This window comes from Talpa occidentalis, unplaced genomic scaffold (genome assembly GCF_014898055.3).
Source record: "Talpa occidentalis isolate TD23 unplaced genomic scaffold, MPIMG_talOcc4v2.1 talOcc4.17, whole genome shotgun sequence".
In the NCBI taxonomy this organism is placed as follows: Eukaryota; Metazoa; Chordata; class Mammalia; order Eulipotyphla; family Talpidae; genus Talpa; species Talpa occidentalis.
This window is the reverse complement of record NW_023601754.1, coordinates 51,355,138-51,378,171: the sequence shown is the minus strand read 5'-3', so window position 1 is coordinate 51,378,171 and position 23,034 is coordinate 51,355,138. Positions and strand designations below refer to the sequence as shown.

Sequence of the window (23,034 nt, the reverse complement as noted above, 5' to 3'; positions counted from 1 at the left end):
GAGGTTCAGCGGGTGTCTCTGTAGAGCAGTTTCTGTTTCCCTGAGGTTTTTATTTCCTGGAATTTTGTAAATTGATTTCACTGGCTGGGAGTGGGGAGGGAGGACCGGAGACAGTGTCAGGTTACTCAGGGGTGGGTCCAGGTCCTGGGGGGTTTCCATCCCCGGGCCTCAGGGGGCTGGTCCAGCTGGCCCCCCCCACCCTCTGTTAGGGCTCTGGGTGGGTTCTGGGGACCTTTCCCGCCTGGGAGTCCCCTGGCCTCCCCCAGCCTGCCCTGAGCCGGCAGGACCCCTCTGCACAGCCACCTCCAGCCCCTGGGGCCACCCCTCAGCCCTGGCCCTGAGGGCGCTCCAGGGGCGGGGTCCTGGGGAGCCTGGGCCTTCTCTCCTCAGGCCTGGGCTGCAGTAACTGTGCCATTAGTCTGGGAAGCCAGGGATGGAGTCAGGGTAAGCGCTGATTACGGCGCTAACAGAAAGCCTTTATGGTACCCAAATATTATTATTATTATTTTTTAAAAGATTTATTTATTCACGCACACAAGAGCTGGGGTGCAGGCCAGAGGTGCGGGGTGAGAGGACTCCCCAGAGACAGAGTGGGAAGCAGCACAGGCAGATCTACTGAGACACACTGCTGAGGGGGGCAGCGGGAGGCAGGAGAGGTCTGCCGCGCCCTGGGGGTCACTCCCTGGCTGGGGATTGCACTCAGGCTGCGGACAGCTTCATAGTGCTGGGTCTTAACCCCTGTGCCCCCAGGGAGGCCCCCCGAATATTATTCGTAAAATAACATTTTAAAGGTTAAAGCCTCATCTGAATCTCCACAGCTCCCCGCCCCCCAACCCAGCTTAGCCTGGGCCAGCACCCCTCTCCCTCCAGCCACCCCGCCGCCCGGTGCCCTGAGGAGACAGTGGTATGTCTCCGGGTGAGCAACTCTGCAGGGCCAGTCTTTGGCCTGGCCAGCTGCGGGGCTGTGGGAGCTGAGAGGGGCCCCCTGGGGGGCGGAGGGCAGAGCCATCAGCAGAGCGCCCTCGGGCCCCGCGGGAGACAGAGGAGACTGGAGTCACCCTAGACTGCACAATCCAAACTGACTTTGTGTTTTCAAGGAAATCCGTTTTGTGGTGAATATCTGGTTGCTCTTGGTTTGGGGGACAGGGCTAAGCGGGCGCGGGGCTGGGGCCTGCTCCCAAGCCCTCTACTCAGAACCCGCTGGGGAGACCCACACCTCGCCCCGGCCCGCACGGTACCAGCCTCTGCTCCCCTGCACTGGTGCTGCCCAGGACCCGCTGAGCCCTTTGGAGTGGGTCCAGCGCTGGCCACTGAGTTCAGGGCCAGAGCGTGGCTGTGGGGCGGTGGGAGCCCTGCCCTGTGCTCACGAGCTGATGTGCGGGCGCTGGCCGTTGGCGCAGGGCTGAGGGCGCCTGGGCCCCGTCGGCCTGGTGCCCGCTGAGGGGGCAGAAAGGGGGCAGGTGAAGGCTGGCCGCCACAGCCTCACGGGGCATGGCAGAGAGCCCCGGCTGGGGGAGCTGCAGAGCAACTGGGAGCCCCTACAGTGCCCATGAACCTGCCCCAGTGGCGGGCACCCCCCGCCCTCCCCACCCCACCGTCGGGGTCTTTTTCGCAACAACCCTGAGCAGGCGGAGCGACAGCCCAGGCAGCCACGACTCCTCAGTGGGCAACGTGTCCAAGCAGGGACTGGCGCTGTGGGGGTCCTGTGTGCCCTGCTGGGGTCCCAGGGCCCAGCGCTGCCCACACTTGCTGAGGGCAGGCGGGGCTGAGGGCAGGGGCGCCCGGGCACCCCCTGTCATCACCAAAGACCCTTGAGTGCCAGGTGCCCAGCTGCAGGCGCGCTGGGCCCAGGAGGGCCTCTGCCCGCCCACTGGGCCTGGCTCTGGGGTCTGGGGTGCTGGGCCTGGGCAGTGGGCGGCTGCGCCCCGCCGGCACATGGGGGCCAGCGGGGGTTGGAGCAGGGGGAGCAGGAGCACCCCCAAGGGGGAGGGCCTTTTCTCTGAACCCACAAGCCAAGCGGACCCTCCAGCACCCTCAGAGCCCCCAGGAAGGGGGCGACCCGCAGCTGGGGGAGGGCAGCTGTCTCGGGTCTGCTGCCTCTGCCGACCCCCAGGTCTGCTTCCAGCGTCAGAGGAGCCGCGCGAAGACCTGCCCCCCAGCTCCGGAGCCCCCCGCCGGCCCCGCCGGCCCGTCCGCCCGCTGCTCCCCCGCGCCCTCCGCAGGTCAGGCCGGAGCGCGCGGGTCCAGGGGCTCCTCCGCCCCTCCCCCCGCGCCCCCGCGGGCCCCCCCCCCCCGCCCCCCGCGGCCGCGGGCTGGCGTTGGGGGGCTGGGCGCGGGCGGGGCGGCCGGGGCTGTAATTTGCGGGTCTGTTTAGCGCGGCCGCGGGGCGGGCGGGCATGAGGCCGGGGCCCACCCTGCGAGCAGCCGCGCAGCAGACGGCGCTGGAGCCCAGGGACACGGCGTGTCCCCGCGAGGACCCCCGGGCGCCGGCGCCCCCCCGGGCCCACGGCGCGGCCCACACGGGCCTCCCGCTGGGGGCGCCGCGCCCCCCGCCCCGAGACCCCCTGATCTGGTCGGCCTTCAGCACCCTCTACCCGAACCTGTGCTGCCTGGGCTTCCTGGCGCTCGCCCACTCCATCAAGGTGGGCCCGGCGGGTGGGGGTGCTGGGGTGCCGGCTGCGCTGGCGGGGGAGGCCTCTCCCCAGGAGCTGCGCCCCGAGCTAGAGGGTGTCCTCCAGCCCTGCCCTCCAGCGCTGCTCCCCTCTGCCGGGGGTGCCATCCCCCCAGAGGGAGGGGCTGTCCTGGGTCGCTCCCAGAGGGGCCTCCCTGGTTCCGCTCCCGCGGTGGGGTGGGGGTCTCCACACCCAGAGGACTCCCCACCCACAGAAGGCCCTGGAGACCTCCGTGGCATGGCATGGCCACGGGGTCCAGAGCTGGGTGGGGGGCGGTGTCCGCCCCACCTGGGGGCAGTGGAGAGGGTGCCTCAGCCCCCACGCCCCATCCCTACGTCCAGATGTCCTGTCCAGCCCACTCCCCGCTGGGGCACTGGGGCAGAGGCCGCGCCCGCCCCAGGCGCAGGTGGACACCTGTGCTGCCCGGTCCCCAGGCCCGAGACCAGAAGGCTGCGGGGGACCTGGAGGCGGCCCGGCGTCTCGGCTCCAGAGCCAAGTGCTACAACATCCTGGCCGCCATGTGGACGCTGGTGCCGCCGCTGCTGCTGCTGGCCCTGGTGGTGACCGGTGCCCTGCACCTGTCCCGGCTGGCCAAGGACTCCGCCGCCTTCTTCAGCACCAAGTTTGACGACTCAGACTACGACTGACCCCAAGGCTGGGCCCTGGCCCGACCCAGGACCCCAGCGCAGGACGCCCCCCCCGCCACCCCGAAGCCTCAGCTTGCTGGGCACCTCATGTGACCCCAGAGACCCTGACTTGGGTCCCCTCCCCCAAGCCCTGCCCAGGCCAGGCCCCTTGCTGCCCTGTCCCCTCACCAGGCTCGGCGTGAGTTCTCGATTAAAACGGCTGGTTCTAGAAGGTGTTTCCTGTGCCTCTGTCCTGGCCCCTTGCCGGGTAGGGGCTGTCTTCCTGTCAGGGCACACCCCTCCCCCCTCCGCCCACGGCGGCCCTCGCCAGCACTGAGTGTCTTAGGGTGAAGTGTGGGAACCCAGACTTTTTTCTTTGTAAAGATTTATCTACGCGCACGAGCTGAGGTGCAGGCCAGAGGTGGGAGGGGAGGACTCCCCAGAGACAGAGCGGGGAGCAGAGCAGCCAGATCCACTGAAACACACTGCTGGGGGGAGCAGCGGGGAGACAGGAGAGGTCTGCTGCGCCCTGTGGGCAGCTCCCTGGCCCTGGCTGGGGATCGCACTCGGGCTGCAGAGGCTGCGGACAGCCTCACAGTGTTGAGACTTAACTCCTGCGCCACCAGGGAGGCCCCACATCTCCCTTTAATTCGAGGGTGTCAGTCCCCACAGGGCCCCCTCGCCTGGCATGGGGCTGGACCCCGTGAGCAGGGGCTGCTGTGCTGGTGCCAGCTGCCCACTCACAAGCAGGGCGGGGACACATGGACTCTGGGCATTCTGGGGTCCGACCCCCAGGAACCAACAGAGGCCTGTGGTCACGCACACGCCCCGCGTGGCCGGGCCAATGACAGGGCCAGCTAATTGTAGAGGCCGAGCTGCAGGCCAGGCCAGGCTGGGGGCACCGCCCAGGCCCTGTCCCTCCCAGGGCACCCTGGGCCCGCCCCGGGCCCGGGCTGGGAGGCGTCTGGACTTGCAGGAACCCAGACACCCCCTAGAGCCAGGAGAGATGGGGTCGGGCTGTGTGCCGGGGGTCCAGCTCCCCACCCCCACAGGCCTGTTGCCCATGTGGCCCTGGGGCAGAGGTGTGCGCCGGTTGGCACGCTGGCCCCTAGTGGTCACTGAGGCCACACTGGACCCAGCCAGGGGCCGCAGGCCAGCATGTGGACTTGCCAGCCTGAGCTCTGGCCCCAAAAGGGGTGACCCCTGGTGGACACTGCAGCTGGGAGCTGGGTGCATCTCCCAAAGTGGGGAGCTCTGCCAGCCCCTCATTTGATGAGGGATGCAGATATTGTCCTGATAGGCAGGAGGAAAGGTCACCGGCAGCCATATCCTGCTGCTGGCCCAGCCTCCTGGCCAAGTGGGGGCCCCTGAGCAGCTGCCCACCATGGTCCCTCAAGTTGCCCCACTGTGTGCAGAGGCCCTGGTGCATAGGCGCTGCTCGCTGTCGGGCACAGGACACCTGGGGCCTGTGGGTACAGGGCTGCCCACCTGATGCCAGCGCCGGGGCTGGAAGACTAGTCTGCCTGACCGCACAGCCACCGGCCTCAGCTCTGCCACCTCCTCCCCCTGCCTCCCGACGCTGTCAGTGCATGGGCGGGTGTCTGCGTCCAGGGAACGTGGATGCCAAGGGCAGGGCTGCACAGGCTCGCGCTCCAGCGCTTCACCCCTCCCAGGCAGGGCACAGCCCCCCGCCTGGTCTGCAAATGGACCCCGGACACCGCGCTCCAGTCAGGACTTTAATTCCTTGGGCCGGGAGCAGACTTCTGGGGTGGCGGGCGGAGGGAGTCCGAAAGAGGTGGGTGCAGCCTGTGGCGAGGACCCGAGAGACACTCCTAAAGCCAGCAGCCTGGCTGAGCGGGGCAGGGAGGAGCCTGGGGGCTGGAGTGGGATGTCCAGAGAGGCTCTGAGGGCAGCTGTCCACGTCCTCAGAAAGTGCTCCCAGGCGCAGGCGTGGAGCCTGCCGCCCCCTGGGCCAGAGCCCGCTGTACCCGGCCGGCTGAGTAGGGGAAAGAGACCCTGTGTCCTGCGGGCAGAGGGGTGTCCTGGGGTGCGGTGCAGCAGGGGCTGCAGGGCCCACGCCCCACGATCACCTGGAGCAGATGCCTACCTGGGAGCAGGGGGAGCCGAGCCTGCGAGGGCCACAGCTCGGCCTCCAGTCGGGGGGCGCTGGGGTCCCCCGGGGCTGTGACTTCCAGTGTCACGGAGCCCGCGGCCCAGCAGAAGTCTAGCTTATTCCCCAGGTAGGACACTCCCCGGACACTCATTGCTGACACCCCCTCGGGACACACGGGGTCGAAGGTCAGGCCTGCCTGGGTGATCCTGGGGGTGGGGTTCTGTAAGCACTCCACTCCTGCCTCCCCCCCCCCCCCCCCCCCCCCCCCCGGCTCTCCGCCTGCCCCCTTGCCACCCCCGTCACCTGAACCCGGTGAATCCAAAGAGTGCTGCCTGCAGGAAGCCCCCCATGCCTGTCAGGAAGTTCACAGCTCCCGACCCGTCTGCGTTCTCTGTCCACACCTGCAGGCAGCGCCGTGCGTGTGGGACCCCAGGACGCTGGCTCTGGCCCCGGCCCTGGCCCCGCGGGTGTGTGCTCCCACCGGGCTGACCTTGAAGGGCTCCGAGACATTGGCCAGGTTTCGGTCCAGCAGGGCGCGCGCGCGCGCCGGGTCCTGTAGCTCCAGCCAGCCCACCGCAAACATGCTCTGGGAAGACAGGGTGTGAGGCCTGTCTGCGGCCAGAAGGCCAGCCCGCACCCCGCAGGCCAGCCCCGCACCCCGCCTGCCTCACCCAGGTCATGGCCGGGCCGCGGGGGCACGTCACCGCCTCGTAGACCTCCAGGTTGTTCCTGCGGACGCGAGGACTCAGGGAGAACGGGACCGGGTACCCCAGGAGCACCACATCCGCCTGCTTCACTGTCTCCCCTGGAAGCAGAGGCCTGTGAGCAGGGTGGCTGGGAGGGGGCTGAGGACAGATGCCCGGAAGGAGCTCATGTCTACTTACCCGGCTCATACCCGTCGAACTCCGGGTGGTAGCCCCGCTCTGGGTCGAAGGGCACCTTGATTCCCTCAGCCACCCGCAGCCACAGGTTGGGCACCGATCGCCCCAGGTCCTTGGCCAGGGCGGCAGCGAAGCGCAGGCTGGGGAGGGGCAGGGAGGCTGCAGGAGAGCTTTCCCAGGGCCCTGGCTGGGGGTGTGCAGTGGGGGGCGCGGTGGGGGGGGTGGGGGGGCCAGGGCGGGGCGCGGAGGTGCGGGGGCAGGACAAGGTGGGGCGCGCTAACTTGCTCTGGACCAGGACGTTGGTGTACACCGAGTTGTCCACCCCTGAGTGGTACTCGTCAGGGGGCATGACTCCTGGGCACGAAGGGTGAGACGCACTGAGTGCAAGTGTCAGGGCGCACCCTGAGCCAGTGCGAGGCGAGAGACACCAGGTGCTGTACATCACAGCCCGAGTGAGCACCTGCGCCCCCCGCCACTGCCCAAGATGCCCCCCGCCTGCGGCCCCCAGACCGCCCCCACCCACCGCCCCTGTACCCGAGACAGCCCACGCGCCGTGGCCCTCACCCCTCAGGTGGTATTGCCCCTCCTTGGGGCTCCACTCCACGCGGCTGCACCAGAACTCGGCTACCGCGCTGACCACGTCCCAGCCGCCAGCCTCCCGGAAGAGCTGCACGTCCTGGGGATGGAGGCCATGGCACCCAGGGCCCGGATCCCGCTGCCCGGGTCCACCCCGCCAGGTGCCCAGTGTGAGAGCCGGCCCATGCTCAGCAGGTGGGCAGGCTTGGTGTTCACACCTGGGTGGCGTGGTAGTACAGCTGGAAGGCCAGGACCACGGCCCCGTTGACGTGCAGCTCCTGTGCCCCGTAGACGCCCTCCGGGCACACCTCCAGGCCGGAGCCCGCACTCTCCCAGGCGAACTTGGCTCCCTAGGGCGGCAGACTGGCTGTTCACCGGGCGCCTGGCCTTAGTCCACCCCCCAGGCGACACTGAGGGCACCCCCTGTCCCCCGCCCCGGTGCCCTCCCGGGGTGGCTGGGCTGAAGTCACGTGGGTCCCACCGTGTGCTGACCCGGCCGGCTGCGAGGGCCCAGACGCCGCTCCCGCCTGTGCAGTGCAGGCTGCGGGTGGCTGAGCCCCGTGAGAATCCTGGGGGCCCTGGCCCCGCCGAGGGAGCCGAGCAGGCCGGGGTGGGGGTGTGTGTGGGGCTGTGGGGTTGGGGGGGGCAGGGATGACCACAGGGTGCACATGCAGGCCCCTCACCTGGCAGCCCAGCTTCCGGGCGTTCTCCAGGGCGCCGCCCAGTGTCCGGATGCGGTACTGCAGGAGGGCCCTGGCGGCCTCAGGGTGGAACATCAGCACATTCGGGAACATCCAGAGGTCCTGGGGGCACAGCAGGCCCTGCTGCGCCCACCCTCTCGGCACCTGCCCCACACACCTGGCAGCTTCTTGGGGATCCTCACTGCCTCCTCCATGCTGCCCCCTGGGGCTGCCCCATCTCCAGCCCTGGCACTGCTCTGGCGTCCTAGTCTGGTCTCAGGCCTGGAGCCTCCCTCCTCTGTCCCACCAGTGTCCCCAGGGGCTCAGGCCAGTGTCCGCCTGCCCTGCCCACACCCCACGCAGCAGGGCCTTCCCAGAACACACATGTGTGCCCACGCCGCTCCCCAGCTGATGGCGCCGGCTCCCGCACGCCTTCCGCCTCTCGAGCCAGGCCCAGGGTAGATGCCTCGGGCCTCTGGCGCCTGCTGGTCTCCTGGCCTGCATCTCTCTTTTTCACCAAACACCTCCCCGCTGTGGCCGAAACACCCCCCCACCTCAGGTGTCCCCTCCTAGCTGTGGCAGGGGCTGCCCAGGAGACCCCAGTTAGAGGCGGCAGCCGAGCCCTTCCTGGGGGGGCCTGCAGCCCTGGAGCCGCCCCCCTGTGGCAGATGCTGGCAGGACACGAGTGGGGGTCACACCTGGTCCCAGAAGACGTGGCCCCAGTAGCACTCGCCGCGGCTCCCGTTGGAGAGGCCCCCGGGGCTGAGGCCGTGGCAGGCGCCCCCCGGGACCCCGGGCTGGGGCAGGGCGCTGAGCAGGTAGTACAGGGCCCCCCGCAGGGCCTGGCGCAGGCACAGGGGCCCTGCCACGTCCAGGCCGCAGCCTGCCCAGAGCTGGGCCCAGGCCTGGACATGCACTCCGTACACCGCGCCCCCCTCCTGCAGCCTCAGGGCTTCGTCCAGGCGGGCCTGGGCCTCTGCCCGGCTGCCGCCCACCACCGTCAGGAACTCCCAGGTGCCCTCCTCCTCGCCCGCCCCCAGGGTCAGGGCAGGCGGCACTGGGGTCCACAGCATGTGCAGCTCCTGCCGCGGCCCCCCGGGCTGCTCGGGAGTGAGGATGTGGCCATACAGGTACCTGCAAGAGACAGCCGGTCTCAAGGACAGGCCCCCCGGGCCCCCCCCCGGCCCCCGGGACGCTTCTCACCGTGCTCCCCGGTGGTCAGGGCCCAGACGCAGGGCCAGGTCTGGGCTCTCTGGAGAGAAGGCCGACCGCAACAACACCGTGACCAGACCGCGCCCCGGGGCCCGGCGGGCGATGGACACGCTGGAGGCCAGGACGTGTGGCAGGGTCCGGTGGGCGTAGAGGCGCTGGGAGGCCCGGAAGGCAGGGCCCTCCAGGGTGTGCAGGAAGGAGCCTGGGAAAGGAGAGGGAGACACTGGTCCCTGCGGCCCAGCGGGGCAGCACAGCCACCTGCCTTCTGGGCTGAGCAGAGGCCCTGCGCCCCATGACCCTGCCTGGGGCCGTCTGGGCCAGAGCCAGCAGCCAGCCAGGCGGGGGTCTGGGGGCCTCAGGCCCACTCCTCTTGGTGAGCCGGGCGTGCCCAGTCAGAGGCGGTGGCAGGCCCTGCTGTTGGCCCCCCCTCACCTGGACCAACGGGGCAGCAGGACAGTAACAGTTACCTGTGTTAGTGTCCAGCATGAAGGTGCTGACCAACTGCTCTCTGGCCCCTGCAGGGGCCTCCAGCCCCACGTTGAGGGGACTGGGCAGAACGGCCCGGTGTGCGTCCCCCTGAGCCCCGTTGTACACCCCGCTGACGTGCAGGGTGGCGCTGTACACACGTGTGCCCAGGTATGGGCTGGTCACCGTGGCCAAGAGCCGGGGGTCACCGGGCAGGGAATGGGCCTTGAATATGGTGGGGTCCTCGCCAGCACCCTCCATGGAAAGGCTTGCTCGGTCAGGGAGCCTACAAAAGGAGGGGTCAGAGCCCCCACCGGCTGGGGCTCCTTTTCTCTGTGAGCCCCCAAACCCCCTTGGGACTTGGCTGATGGTCCCCCGACAGCCCCTGCATGCCAGTCACCGCGGCTGCGCCTAGGCCGGGCCCCAGGACCCGGGGAAGTGCGGAGGCGGCGGGAGGCTCAGCCGGGGCCGGGAGGGGCGCGCAGGGGCGTGGCCTGGGGCGCCGCGGGCCCCGAGCTGCGGAAGCTTGTGGGGGAGGCCGGGCGGGCGGCCCTGGGGCTCACCGCGGCCGGGCCCCGTCGGGTCGCGCAGGCCCCGCGAGGGCGGGCGGGAGGCGGGTCCGCGAGGGCGGAAGACCCGGCTCCCCGCGAGGCGGCCGGGCGGGCGGCGACCGGGTCCCGCCCCGGGGCTGCGCGGGCCTCGCCATTGGCCCCCCGCCGCCTCGGGGCGCTTCCCCGCCCCTTCCGAGGGGCGACGCCGCCCCCCGCGGCCCCGCCTGCCCCCGCGCGCCTCTCGGGCTCCGCGGCCGGCGGGAGGCCTGAGTGTCGCGGCCCCGCCCCGCGAAGCCCCGTTCGCTCTGCCCCGCGGTCCCGGCGCGCGCAGAGCCCCGGGCCCCGCGGGCGGCCCCTCCCGCCGCGCTCCCGCCCGCGCCGGGCCCGCTGGAGACCAGGCCTTGGGCGCCCTGGAGAGCGGCCGGGAGGCCAGGGAGCTGGGCCCTGGAGGGCAGAGCCGGGGCCAAGGGGCCTCCGCAGACGGCGATGGCGGCCACCTTGATCTCGGGTCCCAGCCCCAGAGCTGCGAGACGTGAGCTCTGCCCCTGCTGCTGCCCCGGGAGCCGCCGCCCTCCCCTGGCACCCCCGCCTGGCACCTGCAGCTTCTGTCCGAGACCCCGGGCTTACGCCCCCCTCCACCGCCAGAGCCCAGCGCGCGCTCCCCAGCCTTCCTGCACGGAGACACCCCTCTCTCGCCAGCCCCGCCCGCCCGCCCGCCTGCGTCCACCCGGTCAGCCTCCAGGCCCCTGCACTCCCTGATGCCGCCAGAGCCCGTGAGGCTGTGGGTTTGGTGACTCCCGCCCAGAACGCCTGCCCAGAGGGGCCTGTGGAATGCGCCCCTGGATGAGGGTGGGTTATGGAGGGAGCTTTCCCCTGGGGAGGGCAGGGGCTGACTCCAGGGCCTCCCACCTGGGCCGGGGTCTCAGGTGCTGGCTGCCCAGCAATGTCTGGGGGCTGCCACTGCTGGCCTCACCTCCCAGCTCCCTGTCCCCCAGTGAGGTGGGGCTCCAGGCCAGCGGGCAGGAGCGTCCGGCTGTGTGCAGCAGAAGCTGACCAAGGCCAGGCCCAAGGGGAATTCATTGATTCATTTATTTGTAAAAATTTATTTATGCATACAAGAATTGGGGTACAGACCAGAGGTAGAGGGAGTGAGAGGATTCACCAGAGACAGAGTGGGGAACAGAACAGGTATATCAGCTGAAATACACTGCTGAGGGGAGCAGGGGGGAGACAGGAGAGGTCTGCTGTGCCATGTGGGTGTCCCTGGCTGGCCAAGGGATCAAACTCTTGCTGCAGAGGTTGCTGATAGCTTCACTGTGCTGTGCTTGACTCCTTGCGCCACCAGGGAGGCTCCCCAAGGAGAATTTATTATGGCACGAAGGCCACCCACCTGGCCATCACCTCCCGCCCAGTGCCGGCCACTCTTCCAGCTCCACTCCTGATGACTGTGGACATGAGTGGACACCTCAGGCTAAGTTCTGGCAGAGGTGCAGGGCGAGGGGCCGCACTGCGGACGGGTGGGACCGGCAAAGGGTTGGTCTGGCTATGCACACCAGGGGGGCGCCTGCGGGTGCAGGGCTGGGGCGAGGAGCCAGGTTGTGGAGGACACAGGCATAACCTGTGGGGGAGGGTCACGCCTGAAGCCTGTCCAGGCCCAGGGCAGAGAGCACACCCTCTCCCCCTGGAATGGGGAGGTCAACTCTGCCGGTCACTGGAGCCTGCACCCACCATCCCCCTCTGGCCCCCAGGGCCTCAGAGGGTGCTGCTCAACCCCAGCTCAGGCTCTGAGTGGCTGTCCAGCGCTGGGTGCTCGATGACCAGACCAGGCCGGTCAGCCTTCACAGCCTGCAGCTCCTGCAGCGACAGCTGGCTCAGCTCCACCGAGGTCAGCCTGCAGCACGGGCGCAGGACAGTGCCCGTGAGGCTGGGGTGTCACAGGGGGCAGGGTGGGGAGAGGTGGGGAGGGGAGCCGTGGTGGACAGGCAGGGGCCTGGGCTGTGCCAGAGGAGCAGTGTGACAGCAGGTGGCCAGTCAGAGAGTGTCAGAGGCTGAGGCAGGGGCCGGGGCCTTCAGGGGAATGGAAGGCTGTGGGGGTCACTGGCCCAGACTGGCCGGGGCAGCAGGCAGCACATAGTTCTCTGACCAGAGCCTGCCTGGGCTGGGTAGAGCTTCCTTCCTCAGGACAGACCTGAGGCTGGGGTTGGGGCAGTGCTTGGGAGGGCCCGGGAGGGGCTCCTCTCTGGGGTCTAGCGAGGCCCTAGGCCACCCCCACCCCCGGGGAGAAGCTGTGTCCCCAGCACCCCCTCCTGCACCTGAGGGTCTGCAGGCGGCACGCTGGGTGCAGCAGGGCAGCACACAGGCAGGTCACCGTGGGTTCCGACAGCCAGCAGCCGCTGAGGTCCAGGGTGGTCAGTGCCGGTCTCTGGTGGAGGACGCCCAGCAGGCACTGGAGGGCTTCCTGGAGACTGGGCTGCTGCATCCTGGGGGGCACTGGTGTCAGACGCTGCTGTGTCCCCACCCACCCCTCCGGCCCACCTGTCTCACCTGAGCGTGTGCACCCGGCACTGGGGCCAGGCCAGGCCCTCGCCCAGCACTCGCAGGCCGGCCGCGCTGAGTGCATTGTGCAGGAGGCCCAGCTCCACCAGGCAGGGCGCCCTCCGTAGGGCCTCAGCAAGGTCCCGGCAGGCCAGGTCCGGGACTTTGCAGTGGGCCAGCCTGTGGTCAGGAAGCAGGGGGGGTCACTGGAGCCCCACCTCCCGCATCCCCCCTCCTGGGCAGAGGCCCCTGCAGGCTGCTAGGCCCCAGCCCTGCCCTCTCTTTCAGCACCCCAGGAGCTTTGTGGGGCGGAGCGTGGGTGCCCCTCCAGTCCGCCCTGCCTTCCAGGCAGCACCGTAGGGCGCATCTGCGGGCCTCCAGTTGCTGCGCAGCTGACAGGAGACCAGCTGGCCCCGCTCAGGCCTGGTCACCCCCCAAGAACTAGTCCTGTGGCTCCCTTACTTCCTGCTGACCCGGGGCAGCTGGCCCAGCTCTGACCATGACTGAGAAACACGTGGCCTCGCCGACTCTCACGTCAACCCTGGACGGCGAAAACGGACCTACAGGCCCAGGCGTGGAGAGAGGCTCCGGGTCCCAGCAGCGCCTGGGGCCTCGCTGGGGAGGAAACGCCCTGCCTTCCTGACCCCTCCCGCCACACGGGCCCCCCAAGCCCCGCCCAGGACACCCCGCCCAGGAGCCCCGCCCCACGCGCGACGCCCCGCCCCACGCGCCCCACCCCGCCCAGGACGTCCTGCCCGCGGGCTCTCAGCCTGTCCGCCGCCCAGGCCGGCCCACACCTCCCGCCCGGGCGCCTGCTCCGAGCCTGACCCGAAGGGGCGGGGTGGTCACTCACGTGAGGTTGCTCAGGCCGCACTGCGGGTCGGTCATGGCCTCGCAGAGCGGACGCAGCAGGGAGGCCTGCGGTTTCCGCGCGGCGGTGGGCGCGCTCCTGGCCGAGAGAGGGCAGTGAGGCCCCGCCCCAGCCCCTCCCTCGGGGAAGCCCCTCTCCGGGCCGCCCCCCACCCCGCCCCTCTGCGCCCTGCCGTGCGGCGCCCCAGCCGGGGCCGTCCCTCCGCGCTGCCTCGCACCGGGCAGTGGCTCTGCGTCCCCGGCCCTGGCCGCGCTCCGCTCTGCGCTCACACCTAGCACCTGCCCGGGCCCGGGCGGCCGGGGAGGCCCCGGCAGGGGGAGCGGAGGGTCGCGCCTGCGGAGAGCTGCAGGTGTCACGGGCACTGCGGGGTCACTTCAGGCCGAGGGGCCGAGGGGCTGCAGGCCGTGAGGGGAGCCCGGGGGCTTGGAGGGGGCGGAGGGGACGGCGGGGGTGCGTGCGGGCACGGGGATAGCCTGGAACCTGTGAGAAAGCTGCATGGGGCGGGGCGGCCGGGGGCAGGCGGGCCAGGCGGGTGCCATGCTGGGGCTTCGCCTGGGGTGTGACCCACGTGGGGTGGGCGCGCGAGGACAGCTGGGGCAGAGGATGGGCAGCGGCAGGCGCCTGGCATGGGGTGGGCAGAACCAGCCCCGAGTCCCGCCTCTCGTGGGGTGAGCAGACGGGCGCGGAGGGACACTCGGGCGCGTGCGCCCGGGAAGGCTCCCGCCCCCAGGCAGGCCCCGCGCCCAGCCGCCCGCCCCGAGACTCACGCGCCGCCGCCCAGGCCGCTCTGCAGCCGCCTCATCAGGCTCTTCTTCTTCTTCTTCTCCTGTGCAGCGACCAGTCTGCAGCCCGCCAGCTGCAGCGCCTGTCCCGCGGGGCAGCTCCGCACGCAGTAGCTCAGGACCGCCACGTCCATGGGGCTGAAGTGCACGCGCTCCAGCACCAGCCGCGGGAGGCCGCGCAGGGCCTCGCGCACGAAGGCGGCCTCCTGCGTCTCGTACAGGCAGTACAGCAGCTCCAGCGGGAAGCTGCGCTCCTCGGGCTCCTCCAGCTCCTCCGGCTCCTCCTGCGCCCCCAGCTCCTCCAGCTCCTCCTGCGCCCCCTGCTCCTCCGGAGCCTCCTGCGCCCCCTGATCCCGCGCCGCAGCGTTCCCCAGCCCTGCGGCCTCCTGGGGCAGCTCTGGTGCCGCTCTGGGGGGGCCTTGCTCCTGCACCCACCTCAGGACGTCCTGCTTCACGCGCTCTGACACGGCGCAGCCGAAGTGGCGCTCGATGTCGCGCATCCTCTCCGCGTTCAGCAGCCCGAAGAGGAAACGCGTGGTGAGTGTGAGGTGGCCAAGCGGATGGGTGTGCCGGCGCAGAAGCGCCCCGACACCGTCCGCGGGGTCCCCGGGGGCACCCTGCTCTTCCAGCAGGTAGGAGAGAGCGGCAAGGAACTCTTGGAAGCTCTGGTCCATGAACTGGTAGGTGACCTCGGTCTGCAGGACACCGGGCAGCTCCTTCTTGCTGAGAAACAGCATCTGGACCTCGGAGCCATGCAGCCCCAGGCGCTCCAGGTCGCACTCGGGGAACCGCGTCCTGCGCGCGAGGACGCCTTCGCGGGCCAGGCGGCACAGCTTGCACAGCTCGGCCCGCACCTGAGGCCTGGCAGTGGGCGCCGAGGTCAGCATGCTGGTGATGAAGAGCAGGTACACCGAGGTGGTGGTCTTGGAGGTGCGCGACAGGTCCTGGCGGAGCTCGAGCTGCTGGTGCAGAACCGTGCACACGATCCAGCACACGCAGGGCACGAAGCACAGCCCGAACAGCGTCTCGTTCTCCTTCACGAAGCGGTAGGCGCGCTCCGCCCGCCGCTCGTCCTTGAAGAACTTGTAGAAGTACTTCTTCTTGTCCTTGTCGGAGAAGCCGCGCACCTCGGCGCACTGCGGCGTGCGCAGGCGGCCCTGCAGCCTCCCGGCCACCGCCGTGCGCGTGGTCACCAGCAGGCGCGCCTGGGGGAGCAGCGCCTTGCTCAGCAGGCCGCCCAGCACCCGCGCGCCCCCTGCCGCCTCAAACGGGTCTGTGCAGGGCGCGGCGTCTGCGGGCACCTCGTCCGCGCCGTCCAGGATGAAGAGCAGCCGCTCCGACTGCGCCAGGATCTGCCGCAAAGGCGCGCCGCGATCCGGGCACTGCTCGAGGAGCAGGTCGGCCAGACTGCGCGTGGCCGGGCCCTCCAGCAGCTCGCGGCACGGCAGGAAGAAGGCGAAGTCCACCTGGCCCTGGTACAGTTTGCCCGCCGCCCAGTCGTACAGGATTTTCTTGGCGGCCATCGTCTTGCCGATGCCCGCCGGGCCCTGCAGCACCACGGTCAGGGGCCGGCGGCCCTCGTCGTCGCGGCTGAAGAGCCGGTTGAAGGTGTGGGTGTCCGAGCGCCGCGCGCGCTCAGACCGGGGTTCGTCCGCGGGGTCCAGGGGCTCGTCCTCCAGGACGGCGGCCTCGGGCGCGATCAGCAGCTTGGTGAAGCGCTTGTTGATCTTCACGGAGCGCGCGTTCCTCTCCTTCACCGTGGCGTGCTGCCGCAGCACGTGCTCGCGGTACCTCTTCTTGTACTCTGGGGCGGCGAGGAGAGGCCGGCGGTGTCAGCTGCACCCCCGGGCCCCTCGCCGTCGCGCGGCACAGGCCTCAGTCCCCCCGCGGTCCCACAGCCCTCTCCCACGACCCGCTTCCCGCGCCCGGGCGGCGCGCGGACATGGACTCCGAGGTGGGCTGGGCAGCTGGAGACCTGCCTCCCACCCAGAGAGACAGACCGACCTACCCGACACGGACAGCAGCGCCGAGGAGCTGGGGCCCAGCCCTGGAAGGGAGACCAGCAGTGAGGCGCCGGGGGTGCAGCTGGCGGTTGGGGCCGCTCCCAGGAACACTCTGACCCCAGCCCTGGGGCCTGCGGTTTGGTGGGCAAAGCGCGCCTTTTCTGGGGTGGCTCGAGGAGGGCGGCCTGTGACCCGGCCTCTGGCCAAGTGGGGGTAAGGGGGCGCCCCGGGACCCCGCCCCTGCGCTTACGCTGCAGCCGCTGCTCCTTGAGCCGCGCGGCCACGTCGCGCACATCCGCCCGCTTCAGGGTCTTGCGGGCCACGTCCAGCGCGGGCTCCGGCCCGTAGAAGTGGGTCAGCTGGTCTGCCAGGTCCACGGCGTCCGCGCACTCCAGCCGCCCCCAGGGGATGCTGCGACCGGCCAGCGGCGCGTCCCGCAGCTTGTGGCGGAAGCGCTTCAGCTGCTCCTGGCTCAGGTCCTCCAGCGCCGCCAGGAGCAGCTCGCGGGCGGCGGCGGCGCGGGACTCCACGCTGGGGTGGGGCGGGCAGGTCAACCGGCCGGAGCCCTGGCCGCCTCCGCGCCCCTCCCCGCCACCCGCCCTGGATGCCCGGCGGGGATGCTAGCGCCCTTCTCTGGGCGGCTCTGCGGGGAGGGAGCCCCCTCCCAGGACTCAGGTTGGGGCTTGGCGGTGGAGCGGTGCACGCCCGGTAACCGTTGGGGGTCACCGGAGTGGGGTCCCTCCTGGCAGCCAGCACCTCTGACCCGCTGCTGGGCCTCCCTCCTGCTCCAGACCCCCTTCCCGCCCGGCCCCTTTCACACCCCGGGCTGGTCAGACTCCTGAGACTCTCCTCCCACCCAGACCTGGCACCAGAAGCGCCATCCTGCACACTGTGCATTGAATTCCCCAGGACACCCCTAGGCAGACTGTGGATGCCTGGCCTAGGTGGTGAGGGTGTGGCTTAGAGCCCCCCCCCCCCAGGGGCCATCACTCACCTGCCCTGGCAGCCAGAGGCCTCTTCCCTGTCCATGGGATACTGCCCCGGGTCAGCGATCAAGCAGGGGGCAGTCAGAGAGGTGGCCCTACCCAGGCTAGGGGTGTCCAGGCTCAACGTGAGCCAGGCCCAAAGACTCCAGCCCTGCTGGCCCTGGGATGCTGCCGCGGTCAGCAAGCTCCCAGCAGGGCCCCACAGCAGCTGTGCAACCAGCGGACTGTCTAGTGACCTTTGATCGCTGCTGGTCCTTTATGGACTCAGTGCCCTGAGCACAGGGGTGTGGCCTGGCAGGTGCGAGTGCTGCAGGGCAGGGTGGGCTGCTGCAGAGGAGGTTGATTCAGTCCTTGGCCCTCAGGCCTCAGTGGGTTAAATTCCGAGGTCAGGAGTGACGAGGGCCAGGCGGGGCTGAGTGAGGGAGGGCTGGGCCCCACCAGCACACACGGGGTGCTTCTCACTCCCTTCTCTGCACACAAGCAAACCTGCTTGTGTGCAAACCTGCGCCCCAGGGCTTAGGCAGACCCCTGTGGTGACCATGAGACCACAGGCCCACCCCCTCAGCCCCCTCAGGCCCCCACGGGCCAGAGCTGCGATCCACAGGGCAGAGGGCAGCCCCTGGCCCATGCATGGGCAGTCCCCAGGCCCTGCAAGGCCCCCCTGCAGCCCTCACAGCACCCTCACTGACCCCCAATGTGACCCTGAGGCGCCCCCCAGACTGGCTATTTGAGGCCCAGAAGCCCACAGGCAGCCACACCCCACAAAAGCAGGCCCTCGGCCCCTGCTGGCCCTGTGCTGCCGCGCCGGACAGAGGCTGCCGGCTCGAGGACTGTTGGGGCCAGACTCTGGGGCCCTGTGTCCGACAGCTGGGCGACTGCAGCCATCGCCACAGGTGCCGAGGGTCCCAGGGTGTCAGCGAGGCCCCATCACCTCAGTGATGGCTGCTCCCTCTGGAGCTGAGCTTTCTGGGGTCACCAACGGTACACCCCTTCCCCAGCTCTCCAGTTCTGATTCTGCCTCCCCTCCCCAAGCCCTGCACTGCCCAGTTTCATTGAAGCACCTGCAGGATGCAGCCAGAGGCTGCGGGCAGGGACTTGGCCTGATACCAAGGTGCCTCCCTTCCCTCGGTGGACTCTGTGCCCCATAAACCCTCACTGTCTATTGGCCCCAGCTCTGGAAAAGGTGCTTACAGAGGAACAGCACTCTGGCCCTCTCTGGGGGGTGTGACCGCCCTGTGGACGGGAAGGAGGTGGGGACTGGGAGGGGCACAGCTGTGGAGAAGGCCAGGAGGAGGGAGTGAGGGAAAGACAGGGACGGACGGGTGGGGAGCCCCTTCGGGCCATGCCAGCTCATCAGCCTGTGCCACCTACTGGCTGCTTGCAAAGGGGAACGTGGGCTTGTCACTCCAGGGGGTCCCTCGGGGACGCGGCTCCTCAGCAGGACCCCATGGAAGTCCTGACTGTTTTTTCCTCAATCTGTTACGGGTCAGGGAGAAGGCACTTCAGACCCCGCAAACCTGCCTGCTCTAAATATGTTCTGCCATCCACCCCCTCAACACAAAACATATGAGACTTTAATGAAAAGGAACTTTAATATAATTAGTAAATGCAGGAAAGGCAAAGAACATAGCTTCTAAACCCAGCACCCACAGTCACCCGCCCCTCGGGGGTAAAAGCCCACCCAAGCGGGACGGGCCCAGAGCCAGGCCCCAAAGCTGCCACAGTCTAAAGCACCTTCCAGCAGGGACCCACAGAAAGGGGTCAGAAACAGCCAGACAAGTCTGGGAGGAAAAGAGCAAAATCAAAATTAAGACAAAACCCACCACTGTTACCTCCTGGGGACCACCCTGTTACAGCCCTACGCTTCGTCCTCATGGCAGCTGCCAGCCAGGCCCCTGGCGCCCCCTCGCCCGGCGCCCATTCTCACGTCTTGACCTCGGAGGAAGAGCCTTTGAAGGTGCCACGAGCTATTTTTGAGGTGTGGGTGAGGGGAGACCAGGGGCAAATTGAGCGCCATGAAGGCTGCCCCAGGCTGCGCATTTAGCAGACCGTCCATTCTTCACCAGTCCCTAGAGATGTGGGCGTGGGGCCGCGTCCCCACGCGCCCTGACTGCAGCACCGACGAGCGCTTCACAGGAAACCAGAGCCGGCCACGGCAACACGCAGAGCCCTCAGCACGGGTGGGCCCGCTTGCGAAGGCCAGGGCCGGCTGGGGCTATCCCGGGTCCACCAGGTCCACCAGCGCCACACACGTTGCAGAGAAGGGGGCGGCCCAGCGGCCCTCTGCGCAGAAGCAGGTAGGCCGCCGCAGCCGCCCCCAGCCCAGCCCTCAGCGGCTGACAACTGTCGGCCATGAGGGCGAGAGGCGGCCACCCGCCGGACCCTGCCCGCGGTGGCTGGCCCCACTGGCTGGACGGTGCTTCGGCCGCGGAGTTGGGCGGGAAGACGGAGTGAAGGCCTTCAGATTAGCGCAGGCAGATCTTGAACCTCGCCCCTGCGAGGCTCAGAAAGGGGTGGGAGCGGCCAGAGGAAGCCCCGGGGCAGCTTTGGGTCAGGCCACGGCTTCTCTGGTCCCAAACCACAAGCGACAGAAGAAAAGGAGTAAATAGGGGGCCTCCCGGGTGACTCAAGTGGTTAAGACACAACCTATGAAGCTATTGCCAGTCTCTGCAGCATGAGTTCGACTCCCGGCCAGGGAGCAAGCCACAGGGCACAGCAGACCTCTCCTGTCTCCCGCTGCTCCCCTCGGCAGTGTGTTTCAATCTGCCTGTTCTGCTCCCCACTCTGTCTCTGGGGAGTCCTCTCACCCCCCACACCTCTGGCCTGTACCCCAGCTCTTATATGCTCTTATAAATATGTAAATTAAAAAAAAAAAAAAGAAAAGGAGTGAATAAAGCCAGGGGCTCGCTGTGAGGACACGAGAGTACGGGGGCGCCGTGTGTGCTGCTCACTCAGCCCTGAACCAGCGCAGGCTCTTGTCCAGGAAGCCAGCAAAGGATTCGCAGGCATGGCAGAGAAGTGAGCAGAGAGACAAACTTTGTTTAAGAAAGCGAAGAACAGTTTATGGAGAGGACGGAAGCCAGGACTCCCAGGGACTGCCCTCAGGAGGCGAGTGAGCCCTTTCCTAAATCATCCCCCGGGGGGCTCTTCTCCCGGGCCACACTCCTCCGCAGAGGCAGACTGCCATTTGCCAGCTCTTATCTGAGTTTCTCTTTGTACTTCCCCTGGCCAACGTCTCCTAAAGTTTACTGCCCTCATCCACCCTCCTGAATGTCTCCGCCCTTGTCTCCGCTGCCTCTGCTCCCTGTCCCGCAGCCCTGCTGTGCTGTCCCTGAGCTGCCTCATCCGCCCAAAGCTGCCCCGGACTCGTGGTGGCAGGGGCACAGCACAGGGCGGATGGTGGGCTCACCCCAGTGTTGAGGACAAACTCAACCTGAACATACCCCGACAGGGACCCAACCGCGACCGGCTGCGACCACGGCTATAGGCTGCCGAGCCCAGGAGCTCGTACCCTGCAGGGTCAGGACCCCCGGCCTGCCCGCCCTGGGCAGCGGAGCCCGCTCCAGGCCCCGCAAGGCTGCCGTGGACCCCGGAGAACTGCGGTCACGGCCTGGAGTCTCTGGAAACTGGAGGGACCAGAGGCAGCCCAGAACCTGGTGCCAGAGCAGCTGCTGGAGGGAGCCTGGTGGGGAGCCGGGCCGGGGCGACTGTCGGGTTTACTCCCGGTTCCCATGTCCAGGCTGGAGGGGTGCCGTGGGGGTCAGACCCAGGCCCGGGGAGGGAACCCCTTGTACCGGAGGGGACATGGTGGGGTCTCTTTTCCAGAGACGTGAACTTTCTCTCTCCCTGGTGGATGACGATCCTGACAGTGGCTGTGCGGTCTCCTGGGAATTCCTGTCCCTGTCCCTCTCATTACCTCGTGGCCATGAAGTGGCAGCCACGGCTGACCAGGAGCTCCCCGGTGCTGCGGAGGAGGCAGCATCTGCGGTTGCAGGGAGCTACCAGCCCTGGCCTCCTGGACACAGCCCGTGTCTCCGGACGGGCCCATCAGCGGACACGGCGCGGCGGGTCAGTGCCGGGCGAGTGATGCCAGCGCTCAGGTGGATGCAGGGGCGGAGTGGGGGTGGCCTCGAGACACCAGGCAGATTTGTGGAGGCCGCGGGCTCCCTGAGCACCAGCAGCGGATGCTGAAACTGGAAATCAAATTACAGCCTCAAAAAGGTGATGCGCACGCCCGAGGAGCCGGGGCGGTCAGGACAGGCAAAACCATAAAACTGACCAATCAGAGTCCCTGGAGGGCGGCCCTGCCTGGGAGGGAGCCGCCGAGCCAGACCCAAGGCCACGGCGGGGTGGGCAGCACCGTGGGCGGCTGGGGGACTGCAGCTGAGGTGCCGGCCTGGCCCGGCCTCAAGTCCTGGGCTCTCAGGCCTGTGGGTTCTGTTGGGGGGACCCACCAGGGTCCCCAGCCTAAGTTCAGCCCTGGCCACACCTGGCACTGAGGCCGCCCTGCCTGCTGGGGGCCAGAACAGGGGCCGTCTGTGCTCGTGGCCCAAGCCCCGTCCACCCAGACCCCTCCTGGGCCACTGGGGCCGTGGGGTTCTGGCCCGAGTGGACAGGAAGAGTGGGGCTGGCGCGGGAGGCTGACTGGACCTGCCCAGGCCGTCGGCTGGGGTCCAGGCGGCTGCATGTCCCGGAGAGCCCTGGAACTGGCCGCCTGACCCGTCCTCGCGTTCCGAGAGGGAGCTGCCTTGCATGAGGGCCTCACCCTTGGGTCCCCCAACCCCTGGCTCCCGCTTTTCACCGCCGCTGCCCGCTGCCCACGTCTCCCCAGCCTGGCCCCACGCTCCCCTTAGGGTGGCAGAGAAAGCTCCTGGGAGGTGTAGGGAGCCGCTGGCCTGCGGGGGCCGGGGCCGGTGGCCTCCATGCGGCAGCGACGCCAGGCCAGGGCCTCAGTGCACAGGCCGGAGGGCTGGCCTTGGCATCTGCTCCGAGTGTGCGGTGCCCAGGTCACCCAGCCTCCCGGCCACAAGACGCCCCAGGCACCGCATGTCCCCACCCCCACCGCGGGCCTACTTCCGCCTCCGGGCCCCTTAGAGTCAGGGCCACTACTTTGCAGCCCCCAGGCCTGTCCCCGCTCCTGCTCACTCGAAGCCCCTCCGTGCAGTCGGGCCTGGCGGCTGCCCTACCCCAGAGCCCTCCTGGGGACCGCCGCCCCTTCGCTGGCCACCCGCCTGGCCCCTGAGGTTCTGGTCTTGGATTCCCCTGAGCCGGTGGTATGTGTCCTGTCATCCATCAGCGGCGTCTTCTGCGAATGTCCTCTCCCCGTGGGGACCTTTTGCTCTTTTAGCAGTAGCTTCCCCTCGGTCCCTTCTCCGTGGCAGGTGGAGCTGGGCTAGGACATTGCCGCCGGGCCAGGAGCCTCGTGGCTCTCCTGGAAGGAGCCAGGAGCTCCTGCTACCTGGGCCAGGCCCTGGTGCCCACAGGGACTGCCCTGTCAGCCCCCATCGGGGGACTTGGCCTCTCCTGCATGGACCTGGCCGGGCACTCAGGGCCCCGTGAGGGGGCGGGTTCTGGGGCCACCGCGGCATGGATCTGAGGCCCAGCGGGCACGCCTAGGTTATATGGCACAGTCATATAGGGGCCACCGTTGGCCACATGCCGCCCAGCTTCGCAGTGCTGGTCTTTGCTCCATCGATCTGTTTGCCCAGTCCCTCGCCCGTACCACCCAACCCCAGAGCAGGTGGGGCCCATGGCCAAGGCCTGTGCCCAAGGCTGGGCCTGCTGCTCACCCAGCTGCGCCATCCGCCCTGCCCTCACATCCACACCCCATGGGGCCCAGCAGCATGACCCTCTCCTTTGTCTTCGTTTCTCCAAAGCCCCCACTTCTAGGCACCCTCTCAGCCCCCCAGAGCCTCAGGGTCCCGGGTGGAGCAACATGGCCACGTAGCCAGGTCTCCAAGGCCCTGCCTCGGCCACAGGGCCAGGCCTGTGGGTCAGTGAAGTGTTTCCTGTGAGACCTGACTCCCCGGGAGGGAACCGGGCGCTCTGGCCCTTGGCCTCCCCTCTGTCCTGCACAGACAT

At 69.0% G+C, this 23,034-nt stretch overlaps 3 protein-coding genes across 3 annotated transcripts; 1 reads left to right on the top strand and 2 right to left on the bottom strand.

Moving 5' to 3' along the window:
* The first annotated feature begins 2,396 nt into the window (after nt 1–2,396).
* IFITM5 (interferon induced transmembrane protein 5) lies at nt 2,397–3,430 on the top strand. Its single transcript, XM_037515649.2, has 2 exons — nt 2,397–2,642; nt 3,107–3,430. Exons 1-2 carry the CDS (start codon nt 2,397–2,399, stop codon nt 3,317–3,319), a joined length of 459 nt encoding a protein of 152 aa, XP_037371546.1. The 3' UTR covers nt 3,320–3,430.
* Nucleotides 3,431–4,265: 835 nt separating this feature from the next.
* Nucleotides 4,266–9,682, bottom strand: PGGHG (protein-glucosylgalactosylhydroxylysine glucosidase). Its single transcript, XM_037517313.2, has 13 exons — nt 9,228–9,682; nt 8,752–8,962; nt 8,247–8,682; nt 7,552–7,671; nt 7,087–7,218; nt 6,857–6,968; nt 6,574–6,646; nt 6,296–6,432; nt 6,083–6,216; nt 5,902–5,997; nt 5,715–5,812; nt 5,406–5,617; nt 4,266–5,321 (listed from the first exon to the last, which is right to left on the bottom strand). Exons 1-13 carry the CDS (start codon nt 9,484–9,486, stop codon nt 5,224–5,226), a joined length of 2,118 nt encoding a protein of 705 aa, XP_037373210.1. The 5' UTR covers nt 9,487–9,682; the 3' UTR covers nt 4,266–5,223.
* A 1,169-nt stretch (nt 9,683–10,851) lies between these two features.
* On the bottom strand, nt 10,852–17,838 carry NLRP6 (NLR family pyrin domain containing 6). Its single transcript, XM_037515648.2, has 10 exons — nt 17,717–17,838; nt 16,962–17,057; nt 16,218–16,498; nt 15,973–16,011; nt 14,327–15,768; nt 13,950–14,248; nt 13,165–13,260; nt 12,321–12,491; nt 12,089–12,256; nt 10,852–11,667 (listed from the first exon to the last, which is right to left on the bottom strand). The coding sequence occupies exons 1-10, from the start codon at nt 17,836–17,838 to the stop codon at nt 11,529–11,531; spliced, it is 2,853 nt and encodes a 950-aa protein (XP_037371545.1). The 3' UTR covers nt 10,852–11,528.
* Nucleotides 17,839–23,034: the final 5,196 nt, after the last annotated feature.

What these genes read in the sequence shown, in the direction of transcription:
- IFITM5 (XM_037515649.2), top strand. Translation starts at nt 2,397, where the DNA reads ATGAGGCCGGGGCCCACCCTGCGAGCAGCCGCGCAGCAGACGGCGCTG. An exon ending in CGCTCGCCCACTCCATCAAG is followed by an intron (nt 2,643 to 3,106) that starts GTGGGCCCGGCG and finishes CCCGGTCCCCAG; the next exon opens with GCCCGAGACCAGAAGGCTGC.
- PGGHG (XM_037517313.2), bottom strand. Translation starts at nt 9,486, where the DNA reads ATGGAGGGTGCTGGCGAGGACCCCACCATATTCAAGGCCCATTCCCTG. An exon ending in TGTACTACCACGCCACCCAG is followed by an intron (nt 6,969 to 7,086) that starts GTGTGAACACCA and finishes CTCCATCCCCAG; the next exon opens with GACGTGCAGCTCTTCCGGGA. An exon ending in GGGGCAATACCACCTGAGGG is followed by an intron (nt 6,647 to 6,856) that starts GTGAGGGCCACG and finishes CTTCGTGCCCAG; the next exon opens with GAGTCATGCCCCCTGACGAG.
- NLRP6 (XM_037515648.2), bottom strand. Translation starts at nt 17,838, where the DNA reads ATGGCTGCAGTCGCCCAGCTGTCGGACACAGGGCCCCAGAGTCTGGCC. An exon ending in AGCGGCCTGGGCGGCGGCGC is followed by an intron (nt 13,261 to 13,949) that starts GTGAGTCTCGGG and finishes TCTCTCGGCCAG; the next exon opens with GAGCGCGCCCACCGCCGCGC. An exon ending in TGCCGCCTGCAGACCCTCAG is followed by an intron (nt 11,668 to 12,088) that starts GTGCAGGAGGGG and finishes CCCGTGCTGCAG; the next exon opens with GCTGACCTCGGTGGAGCTGA.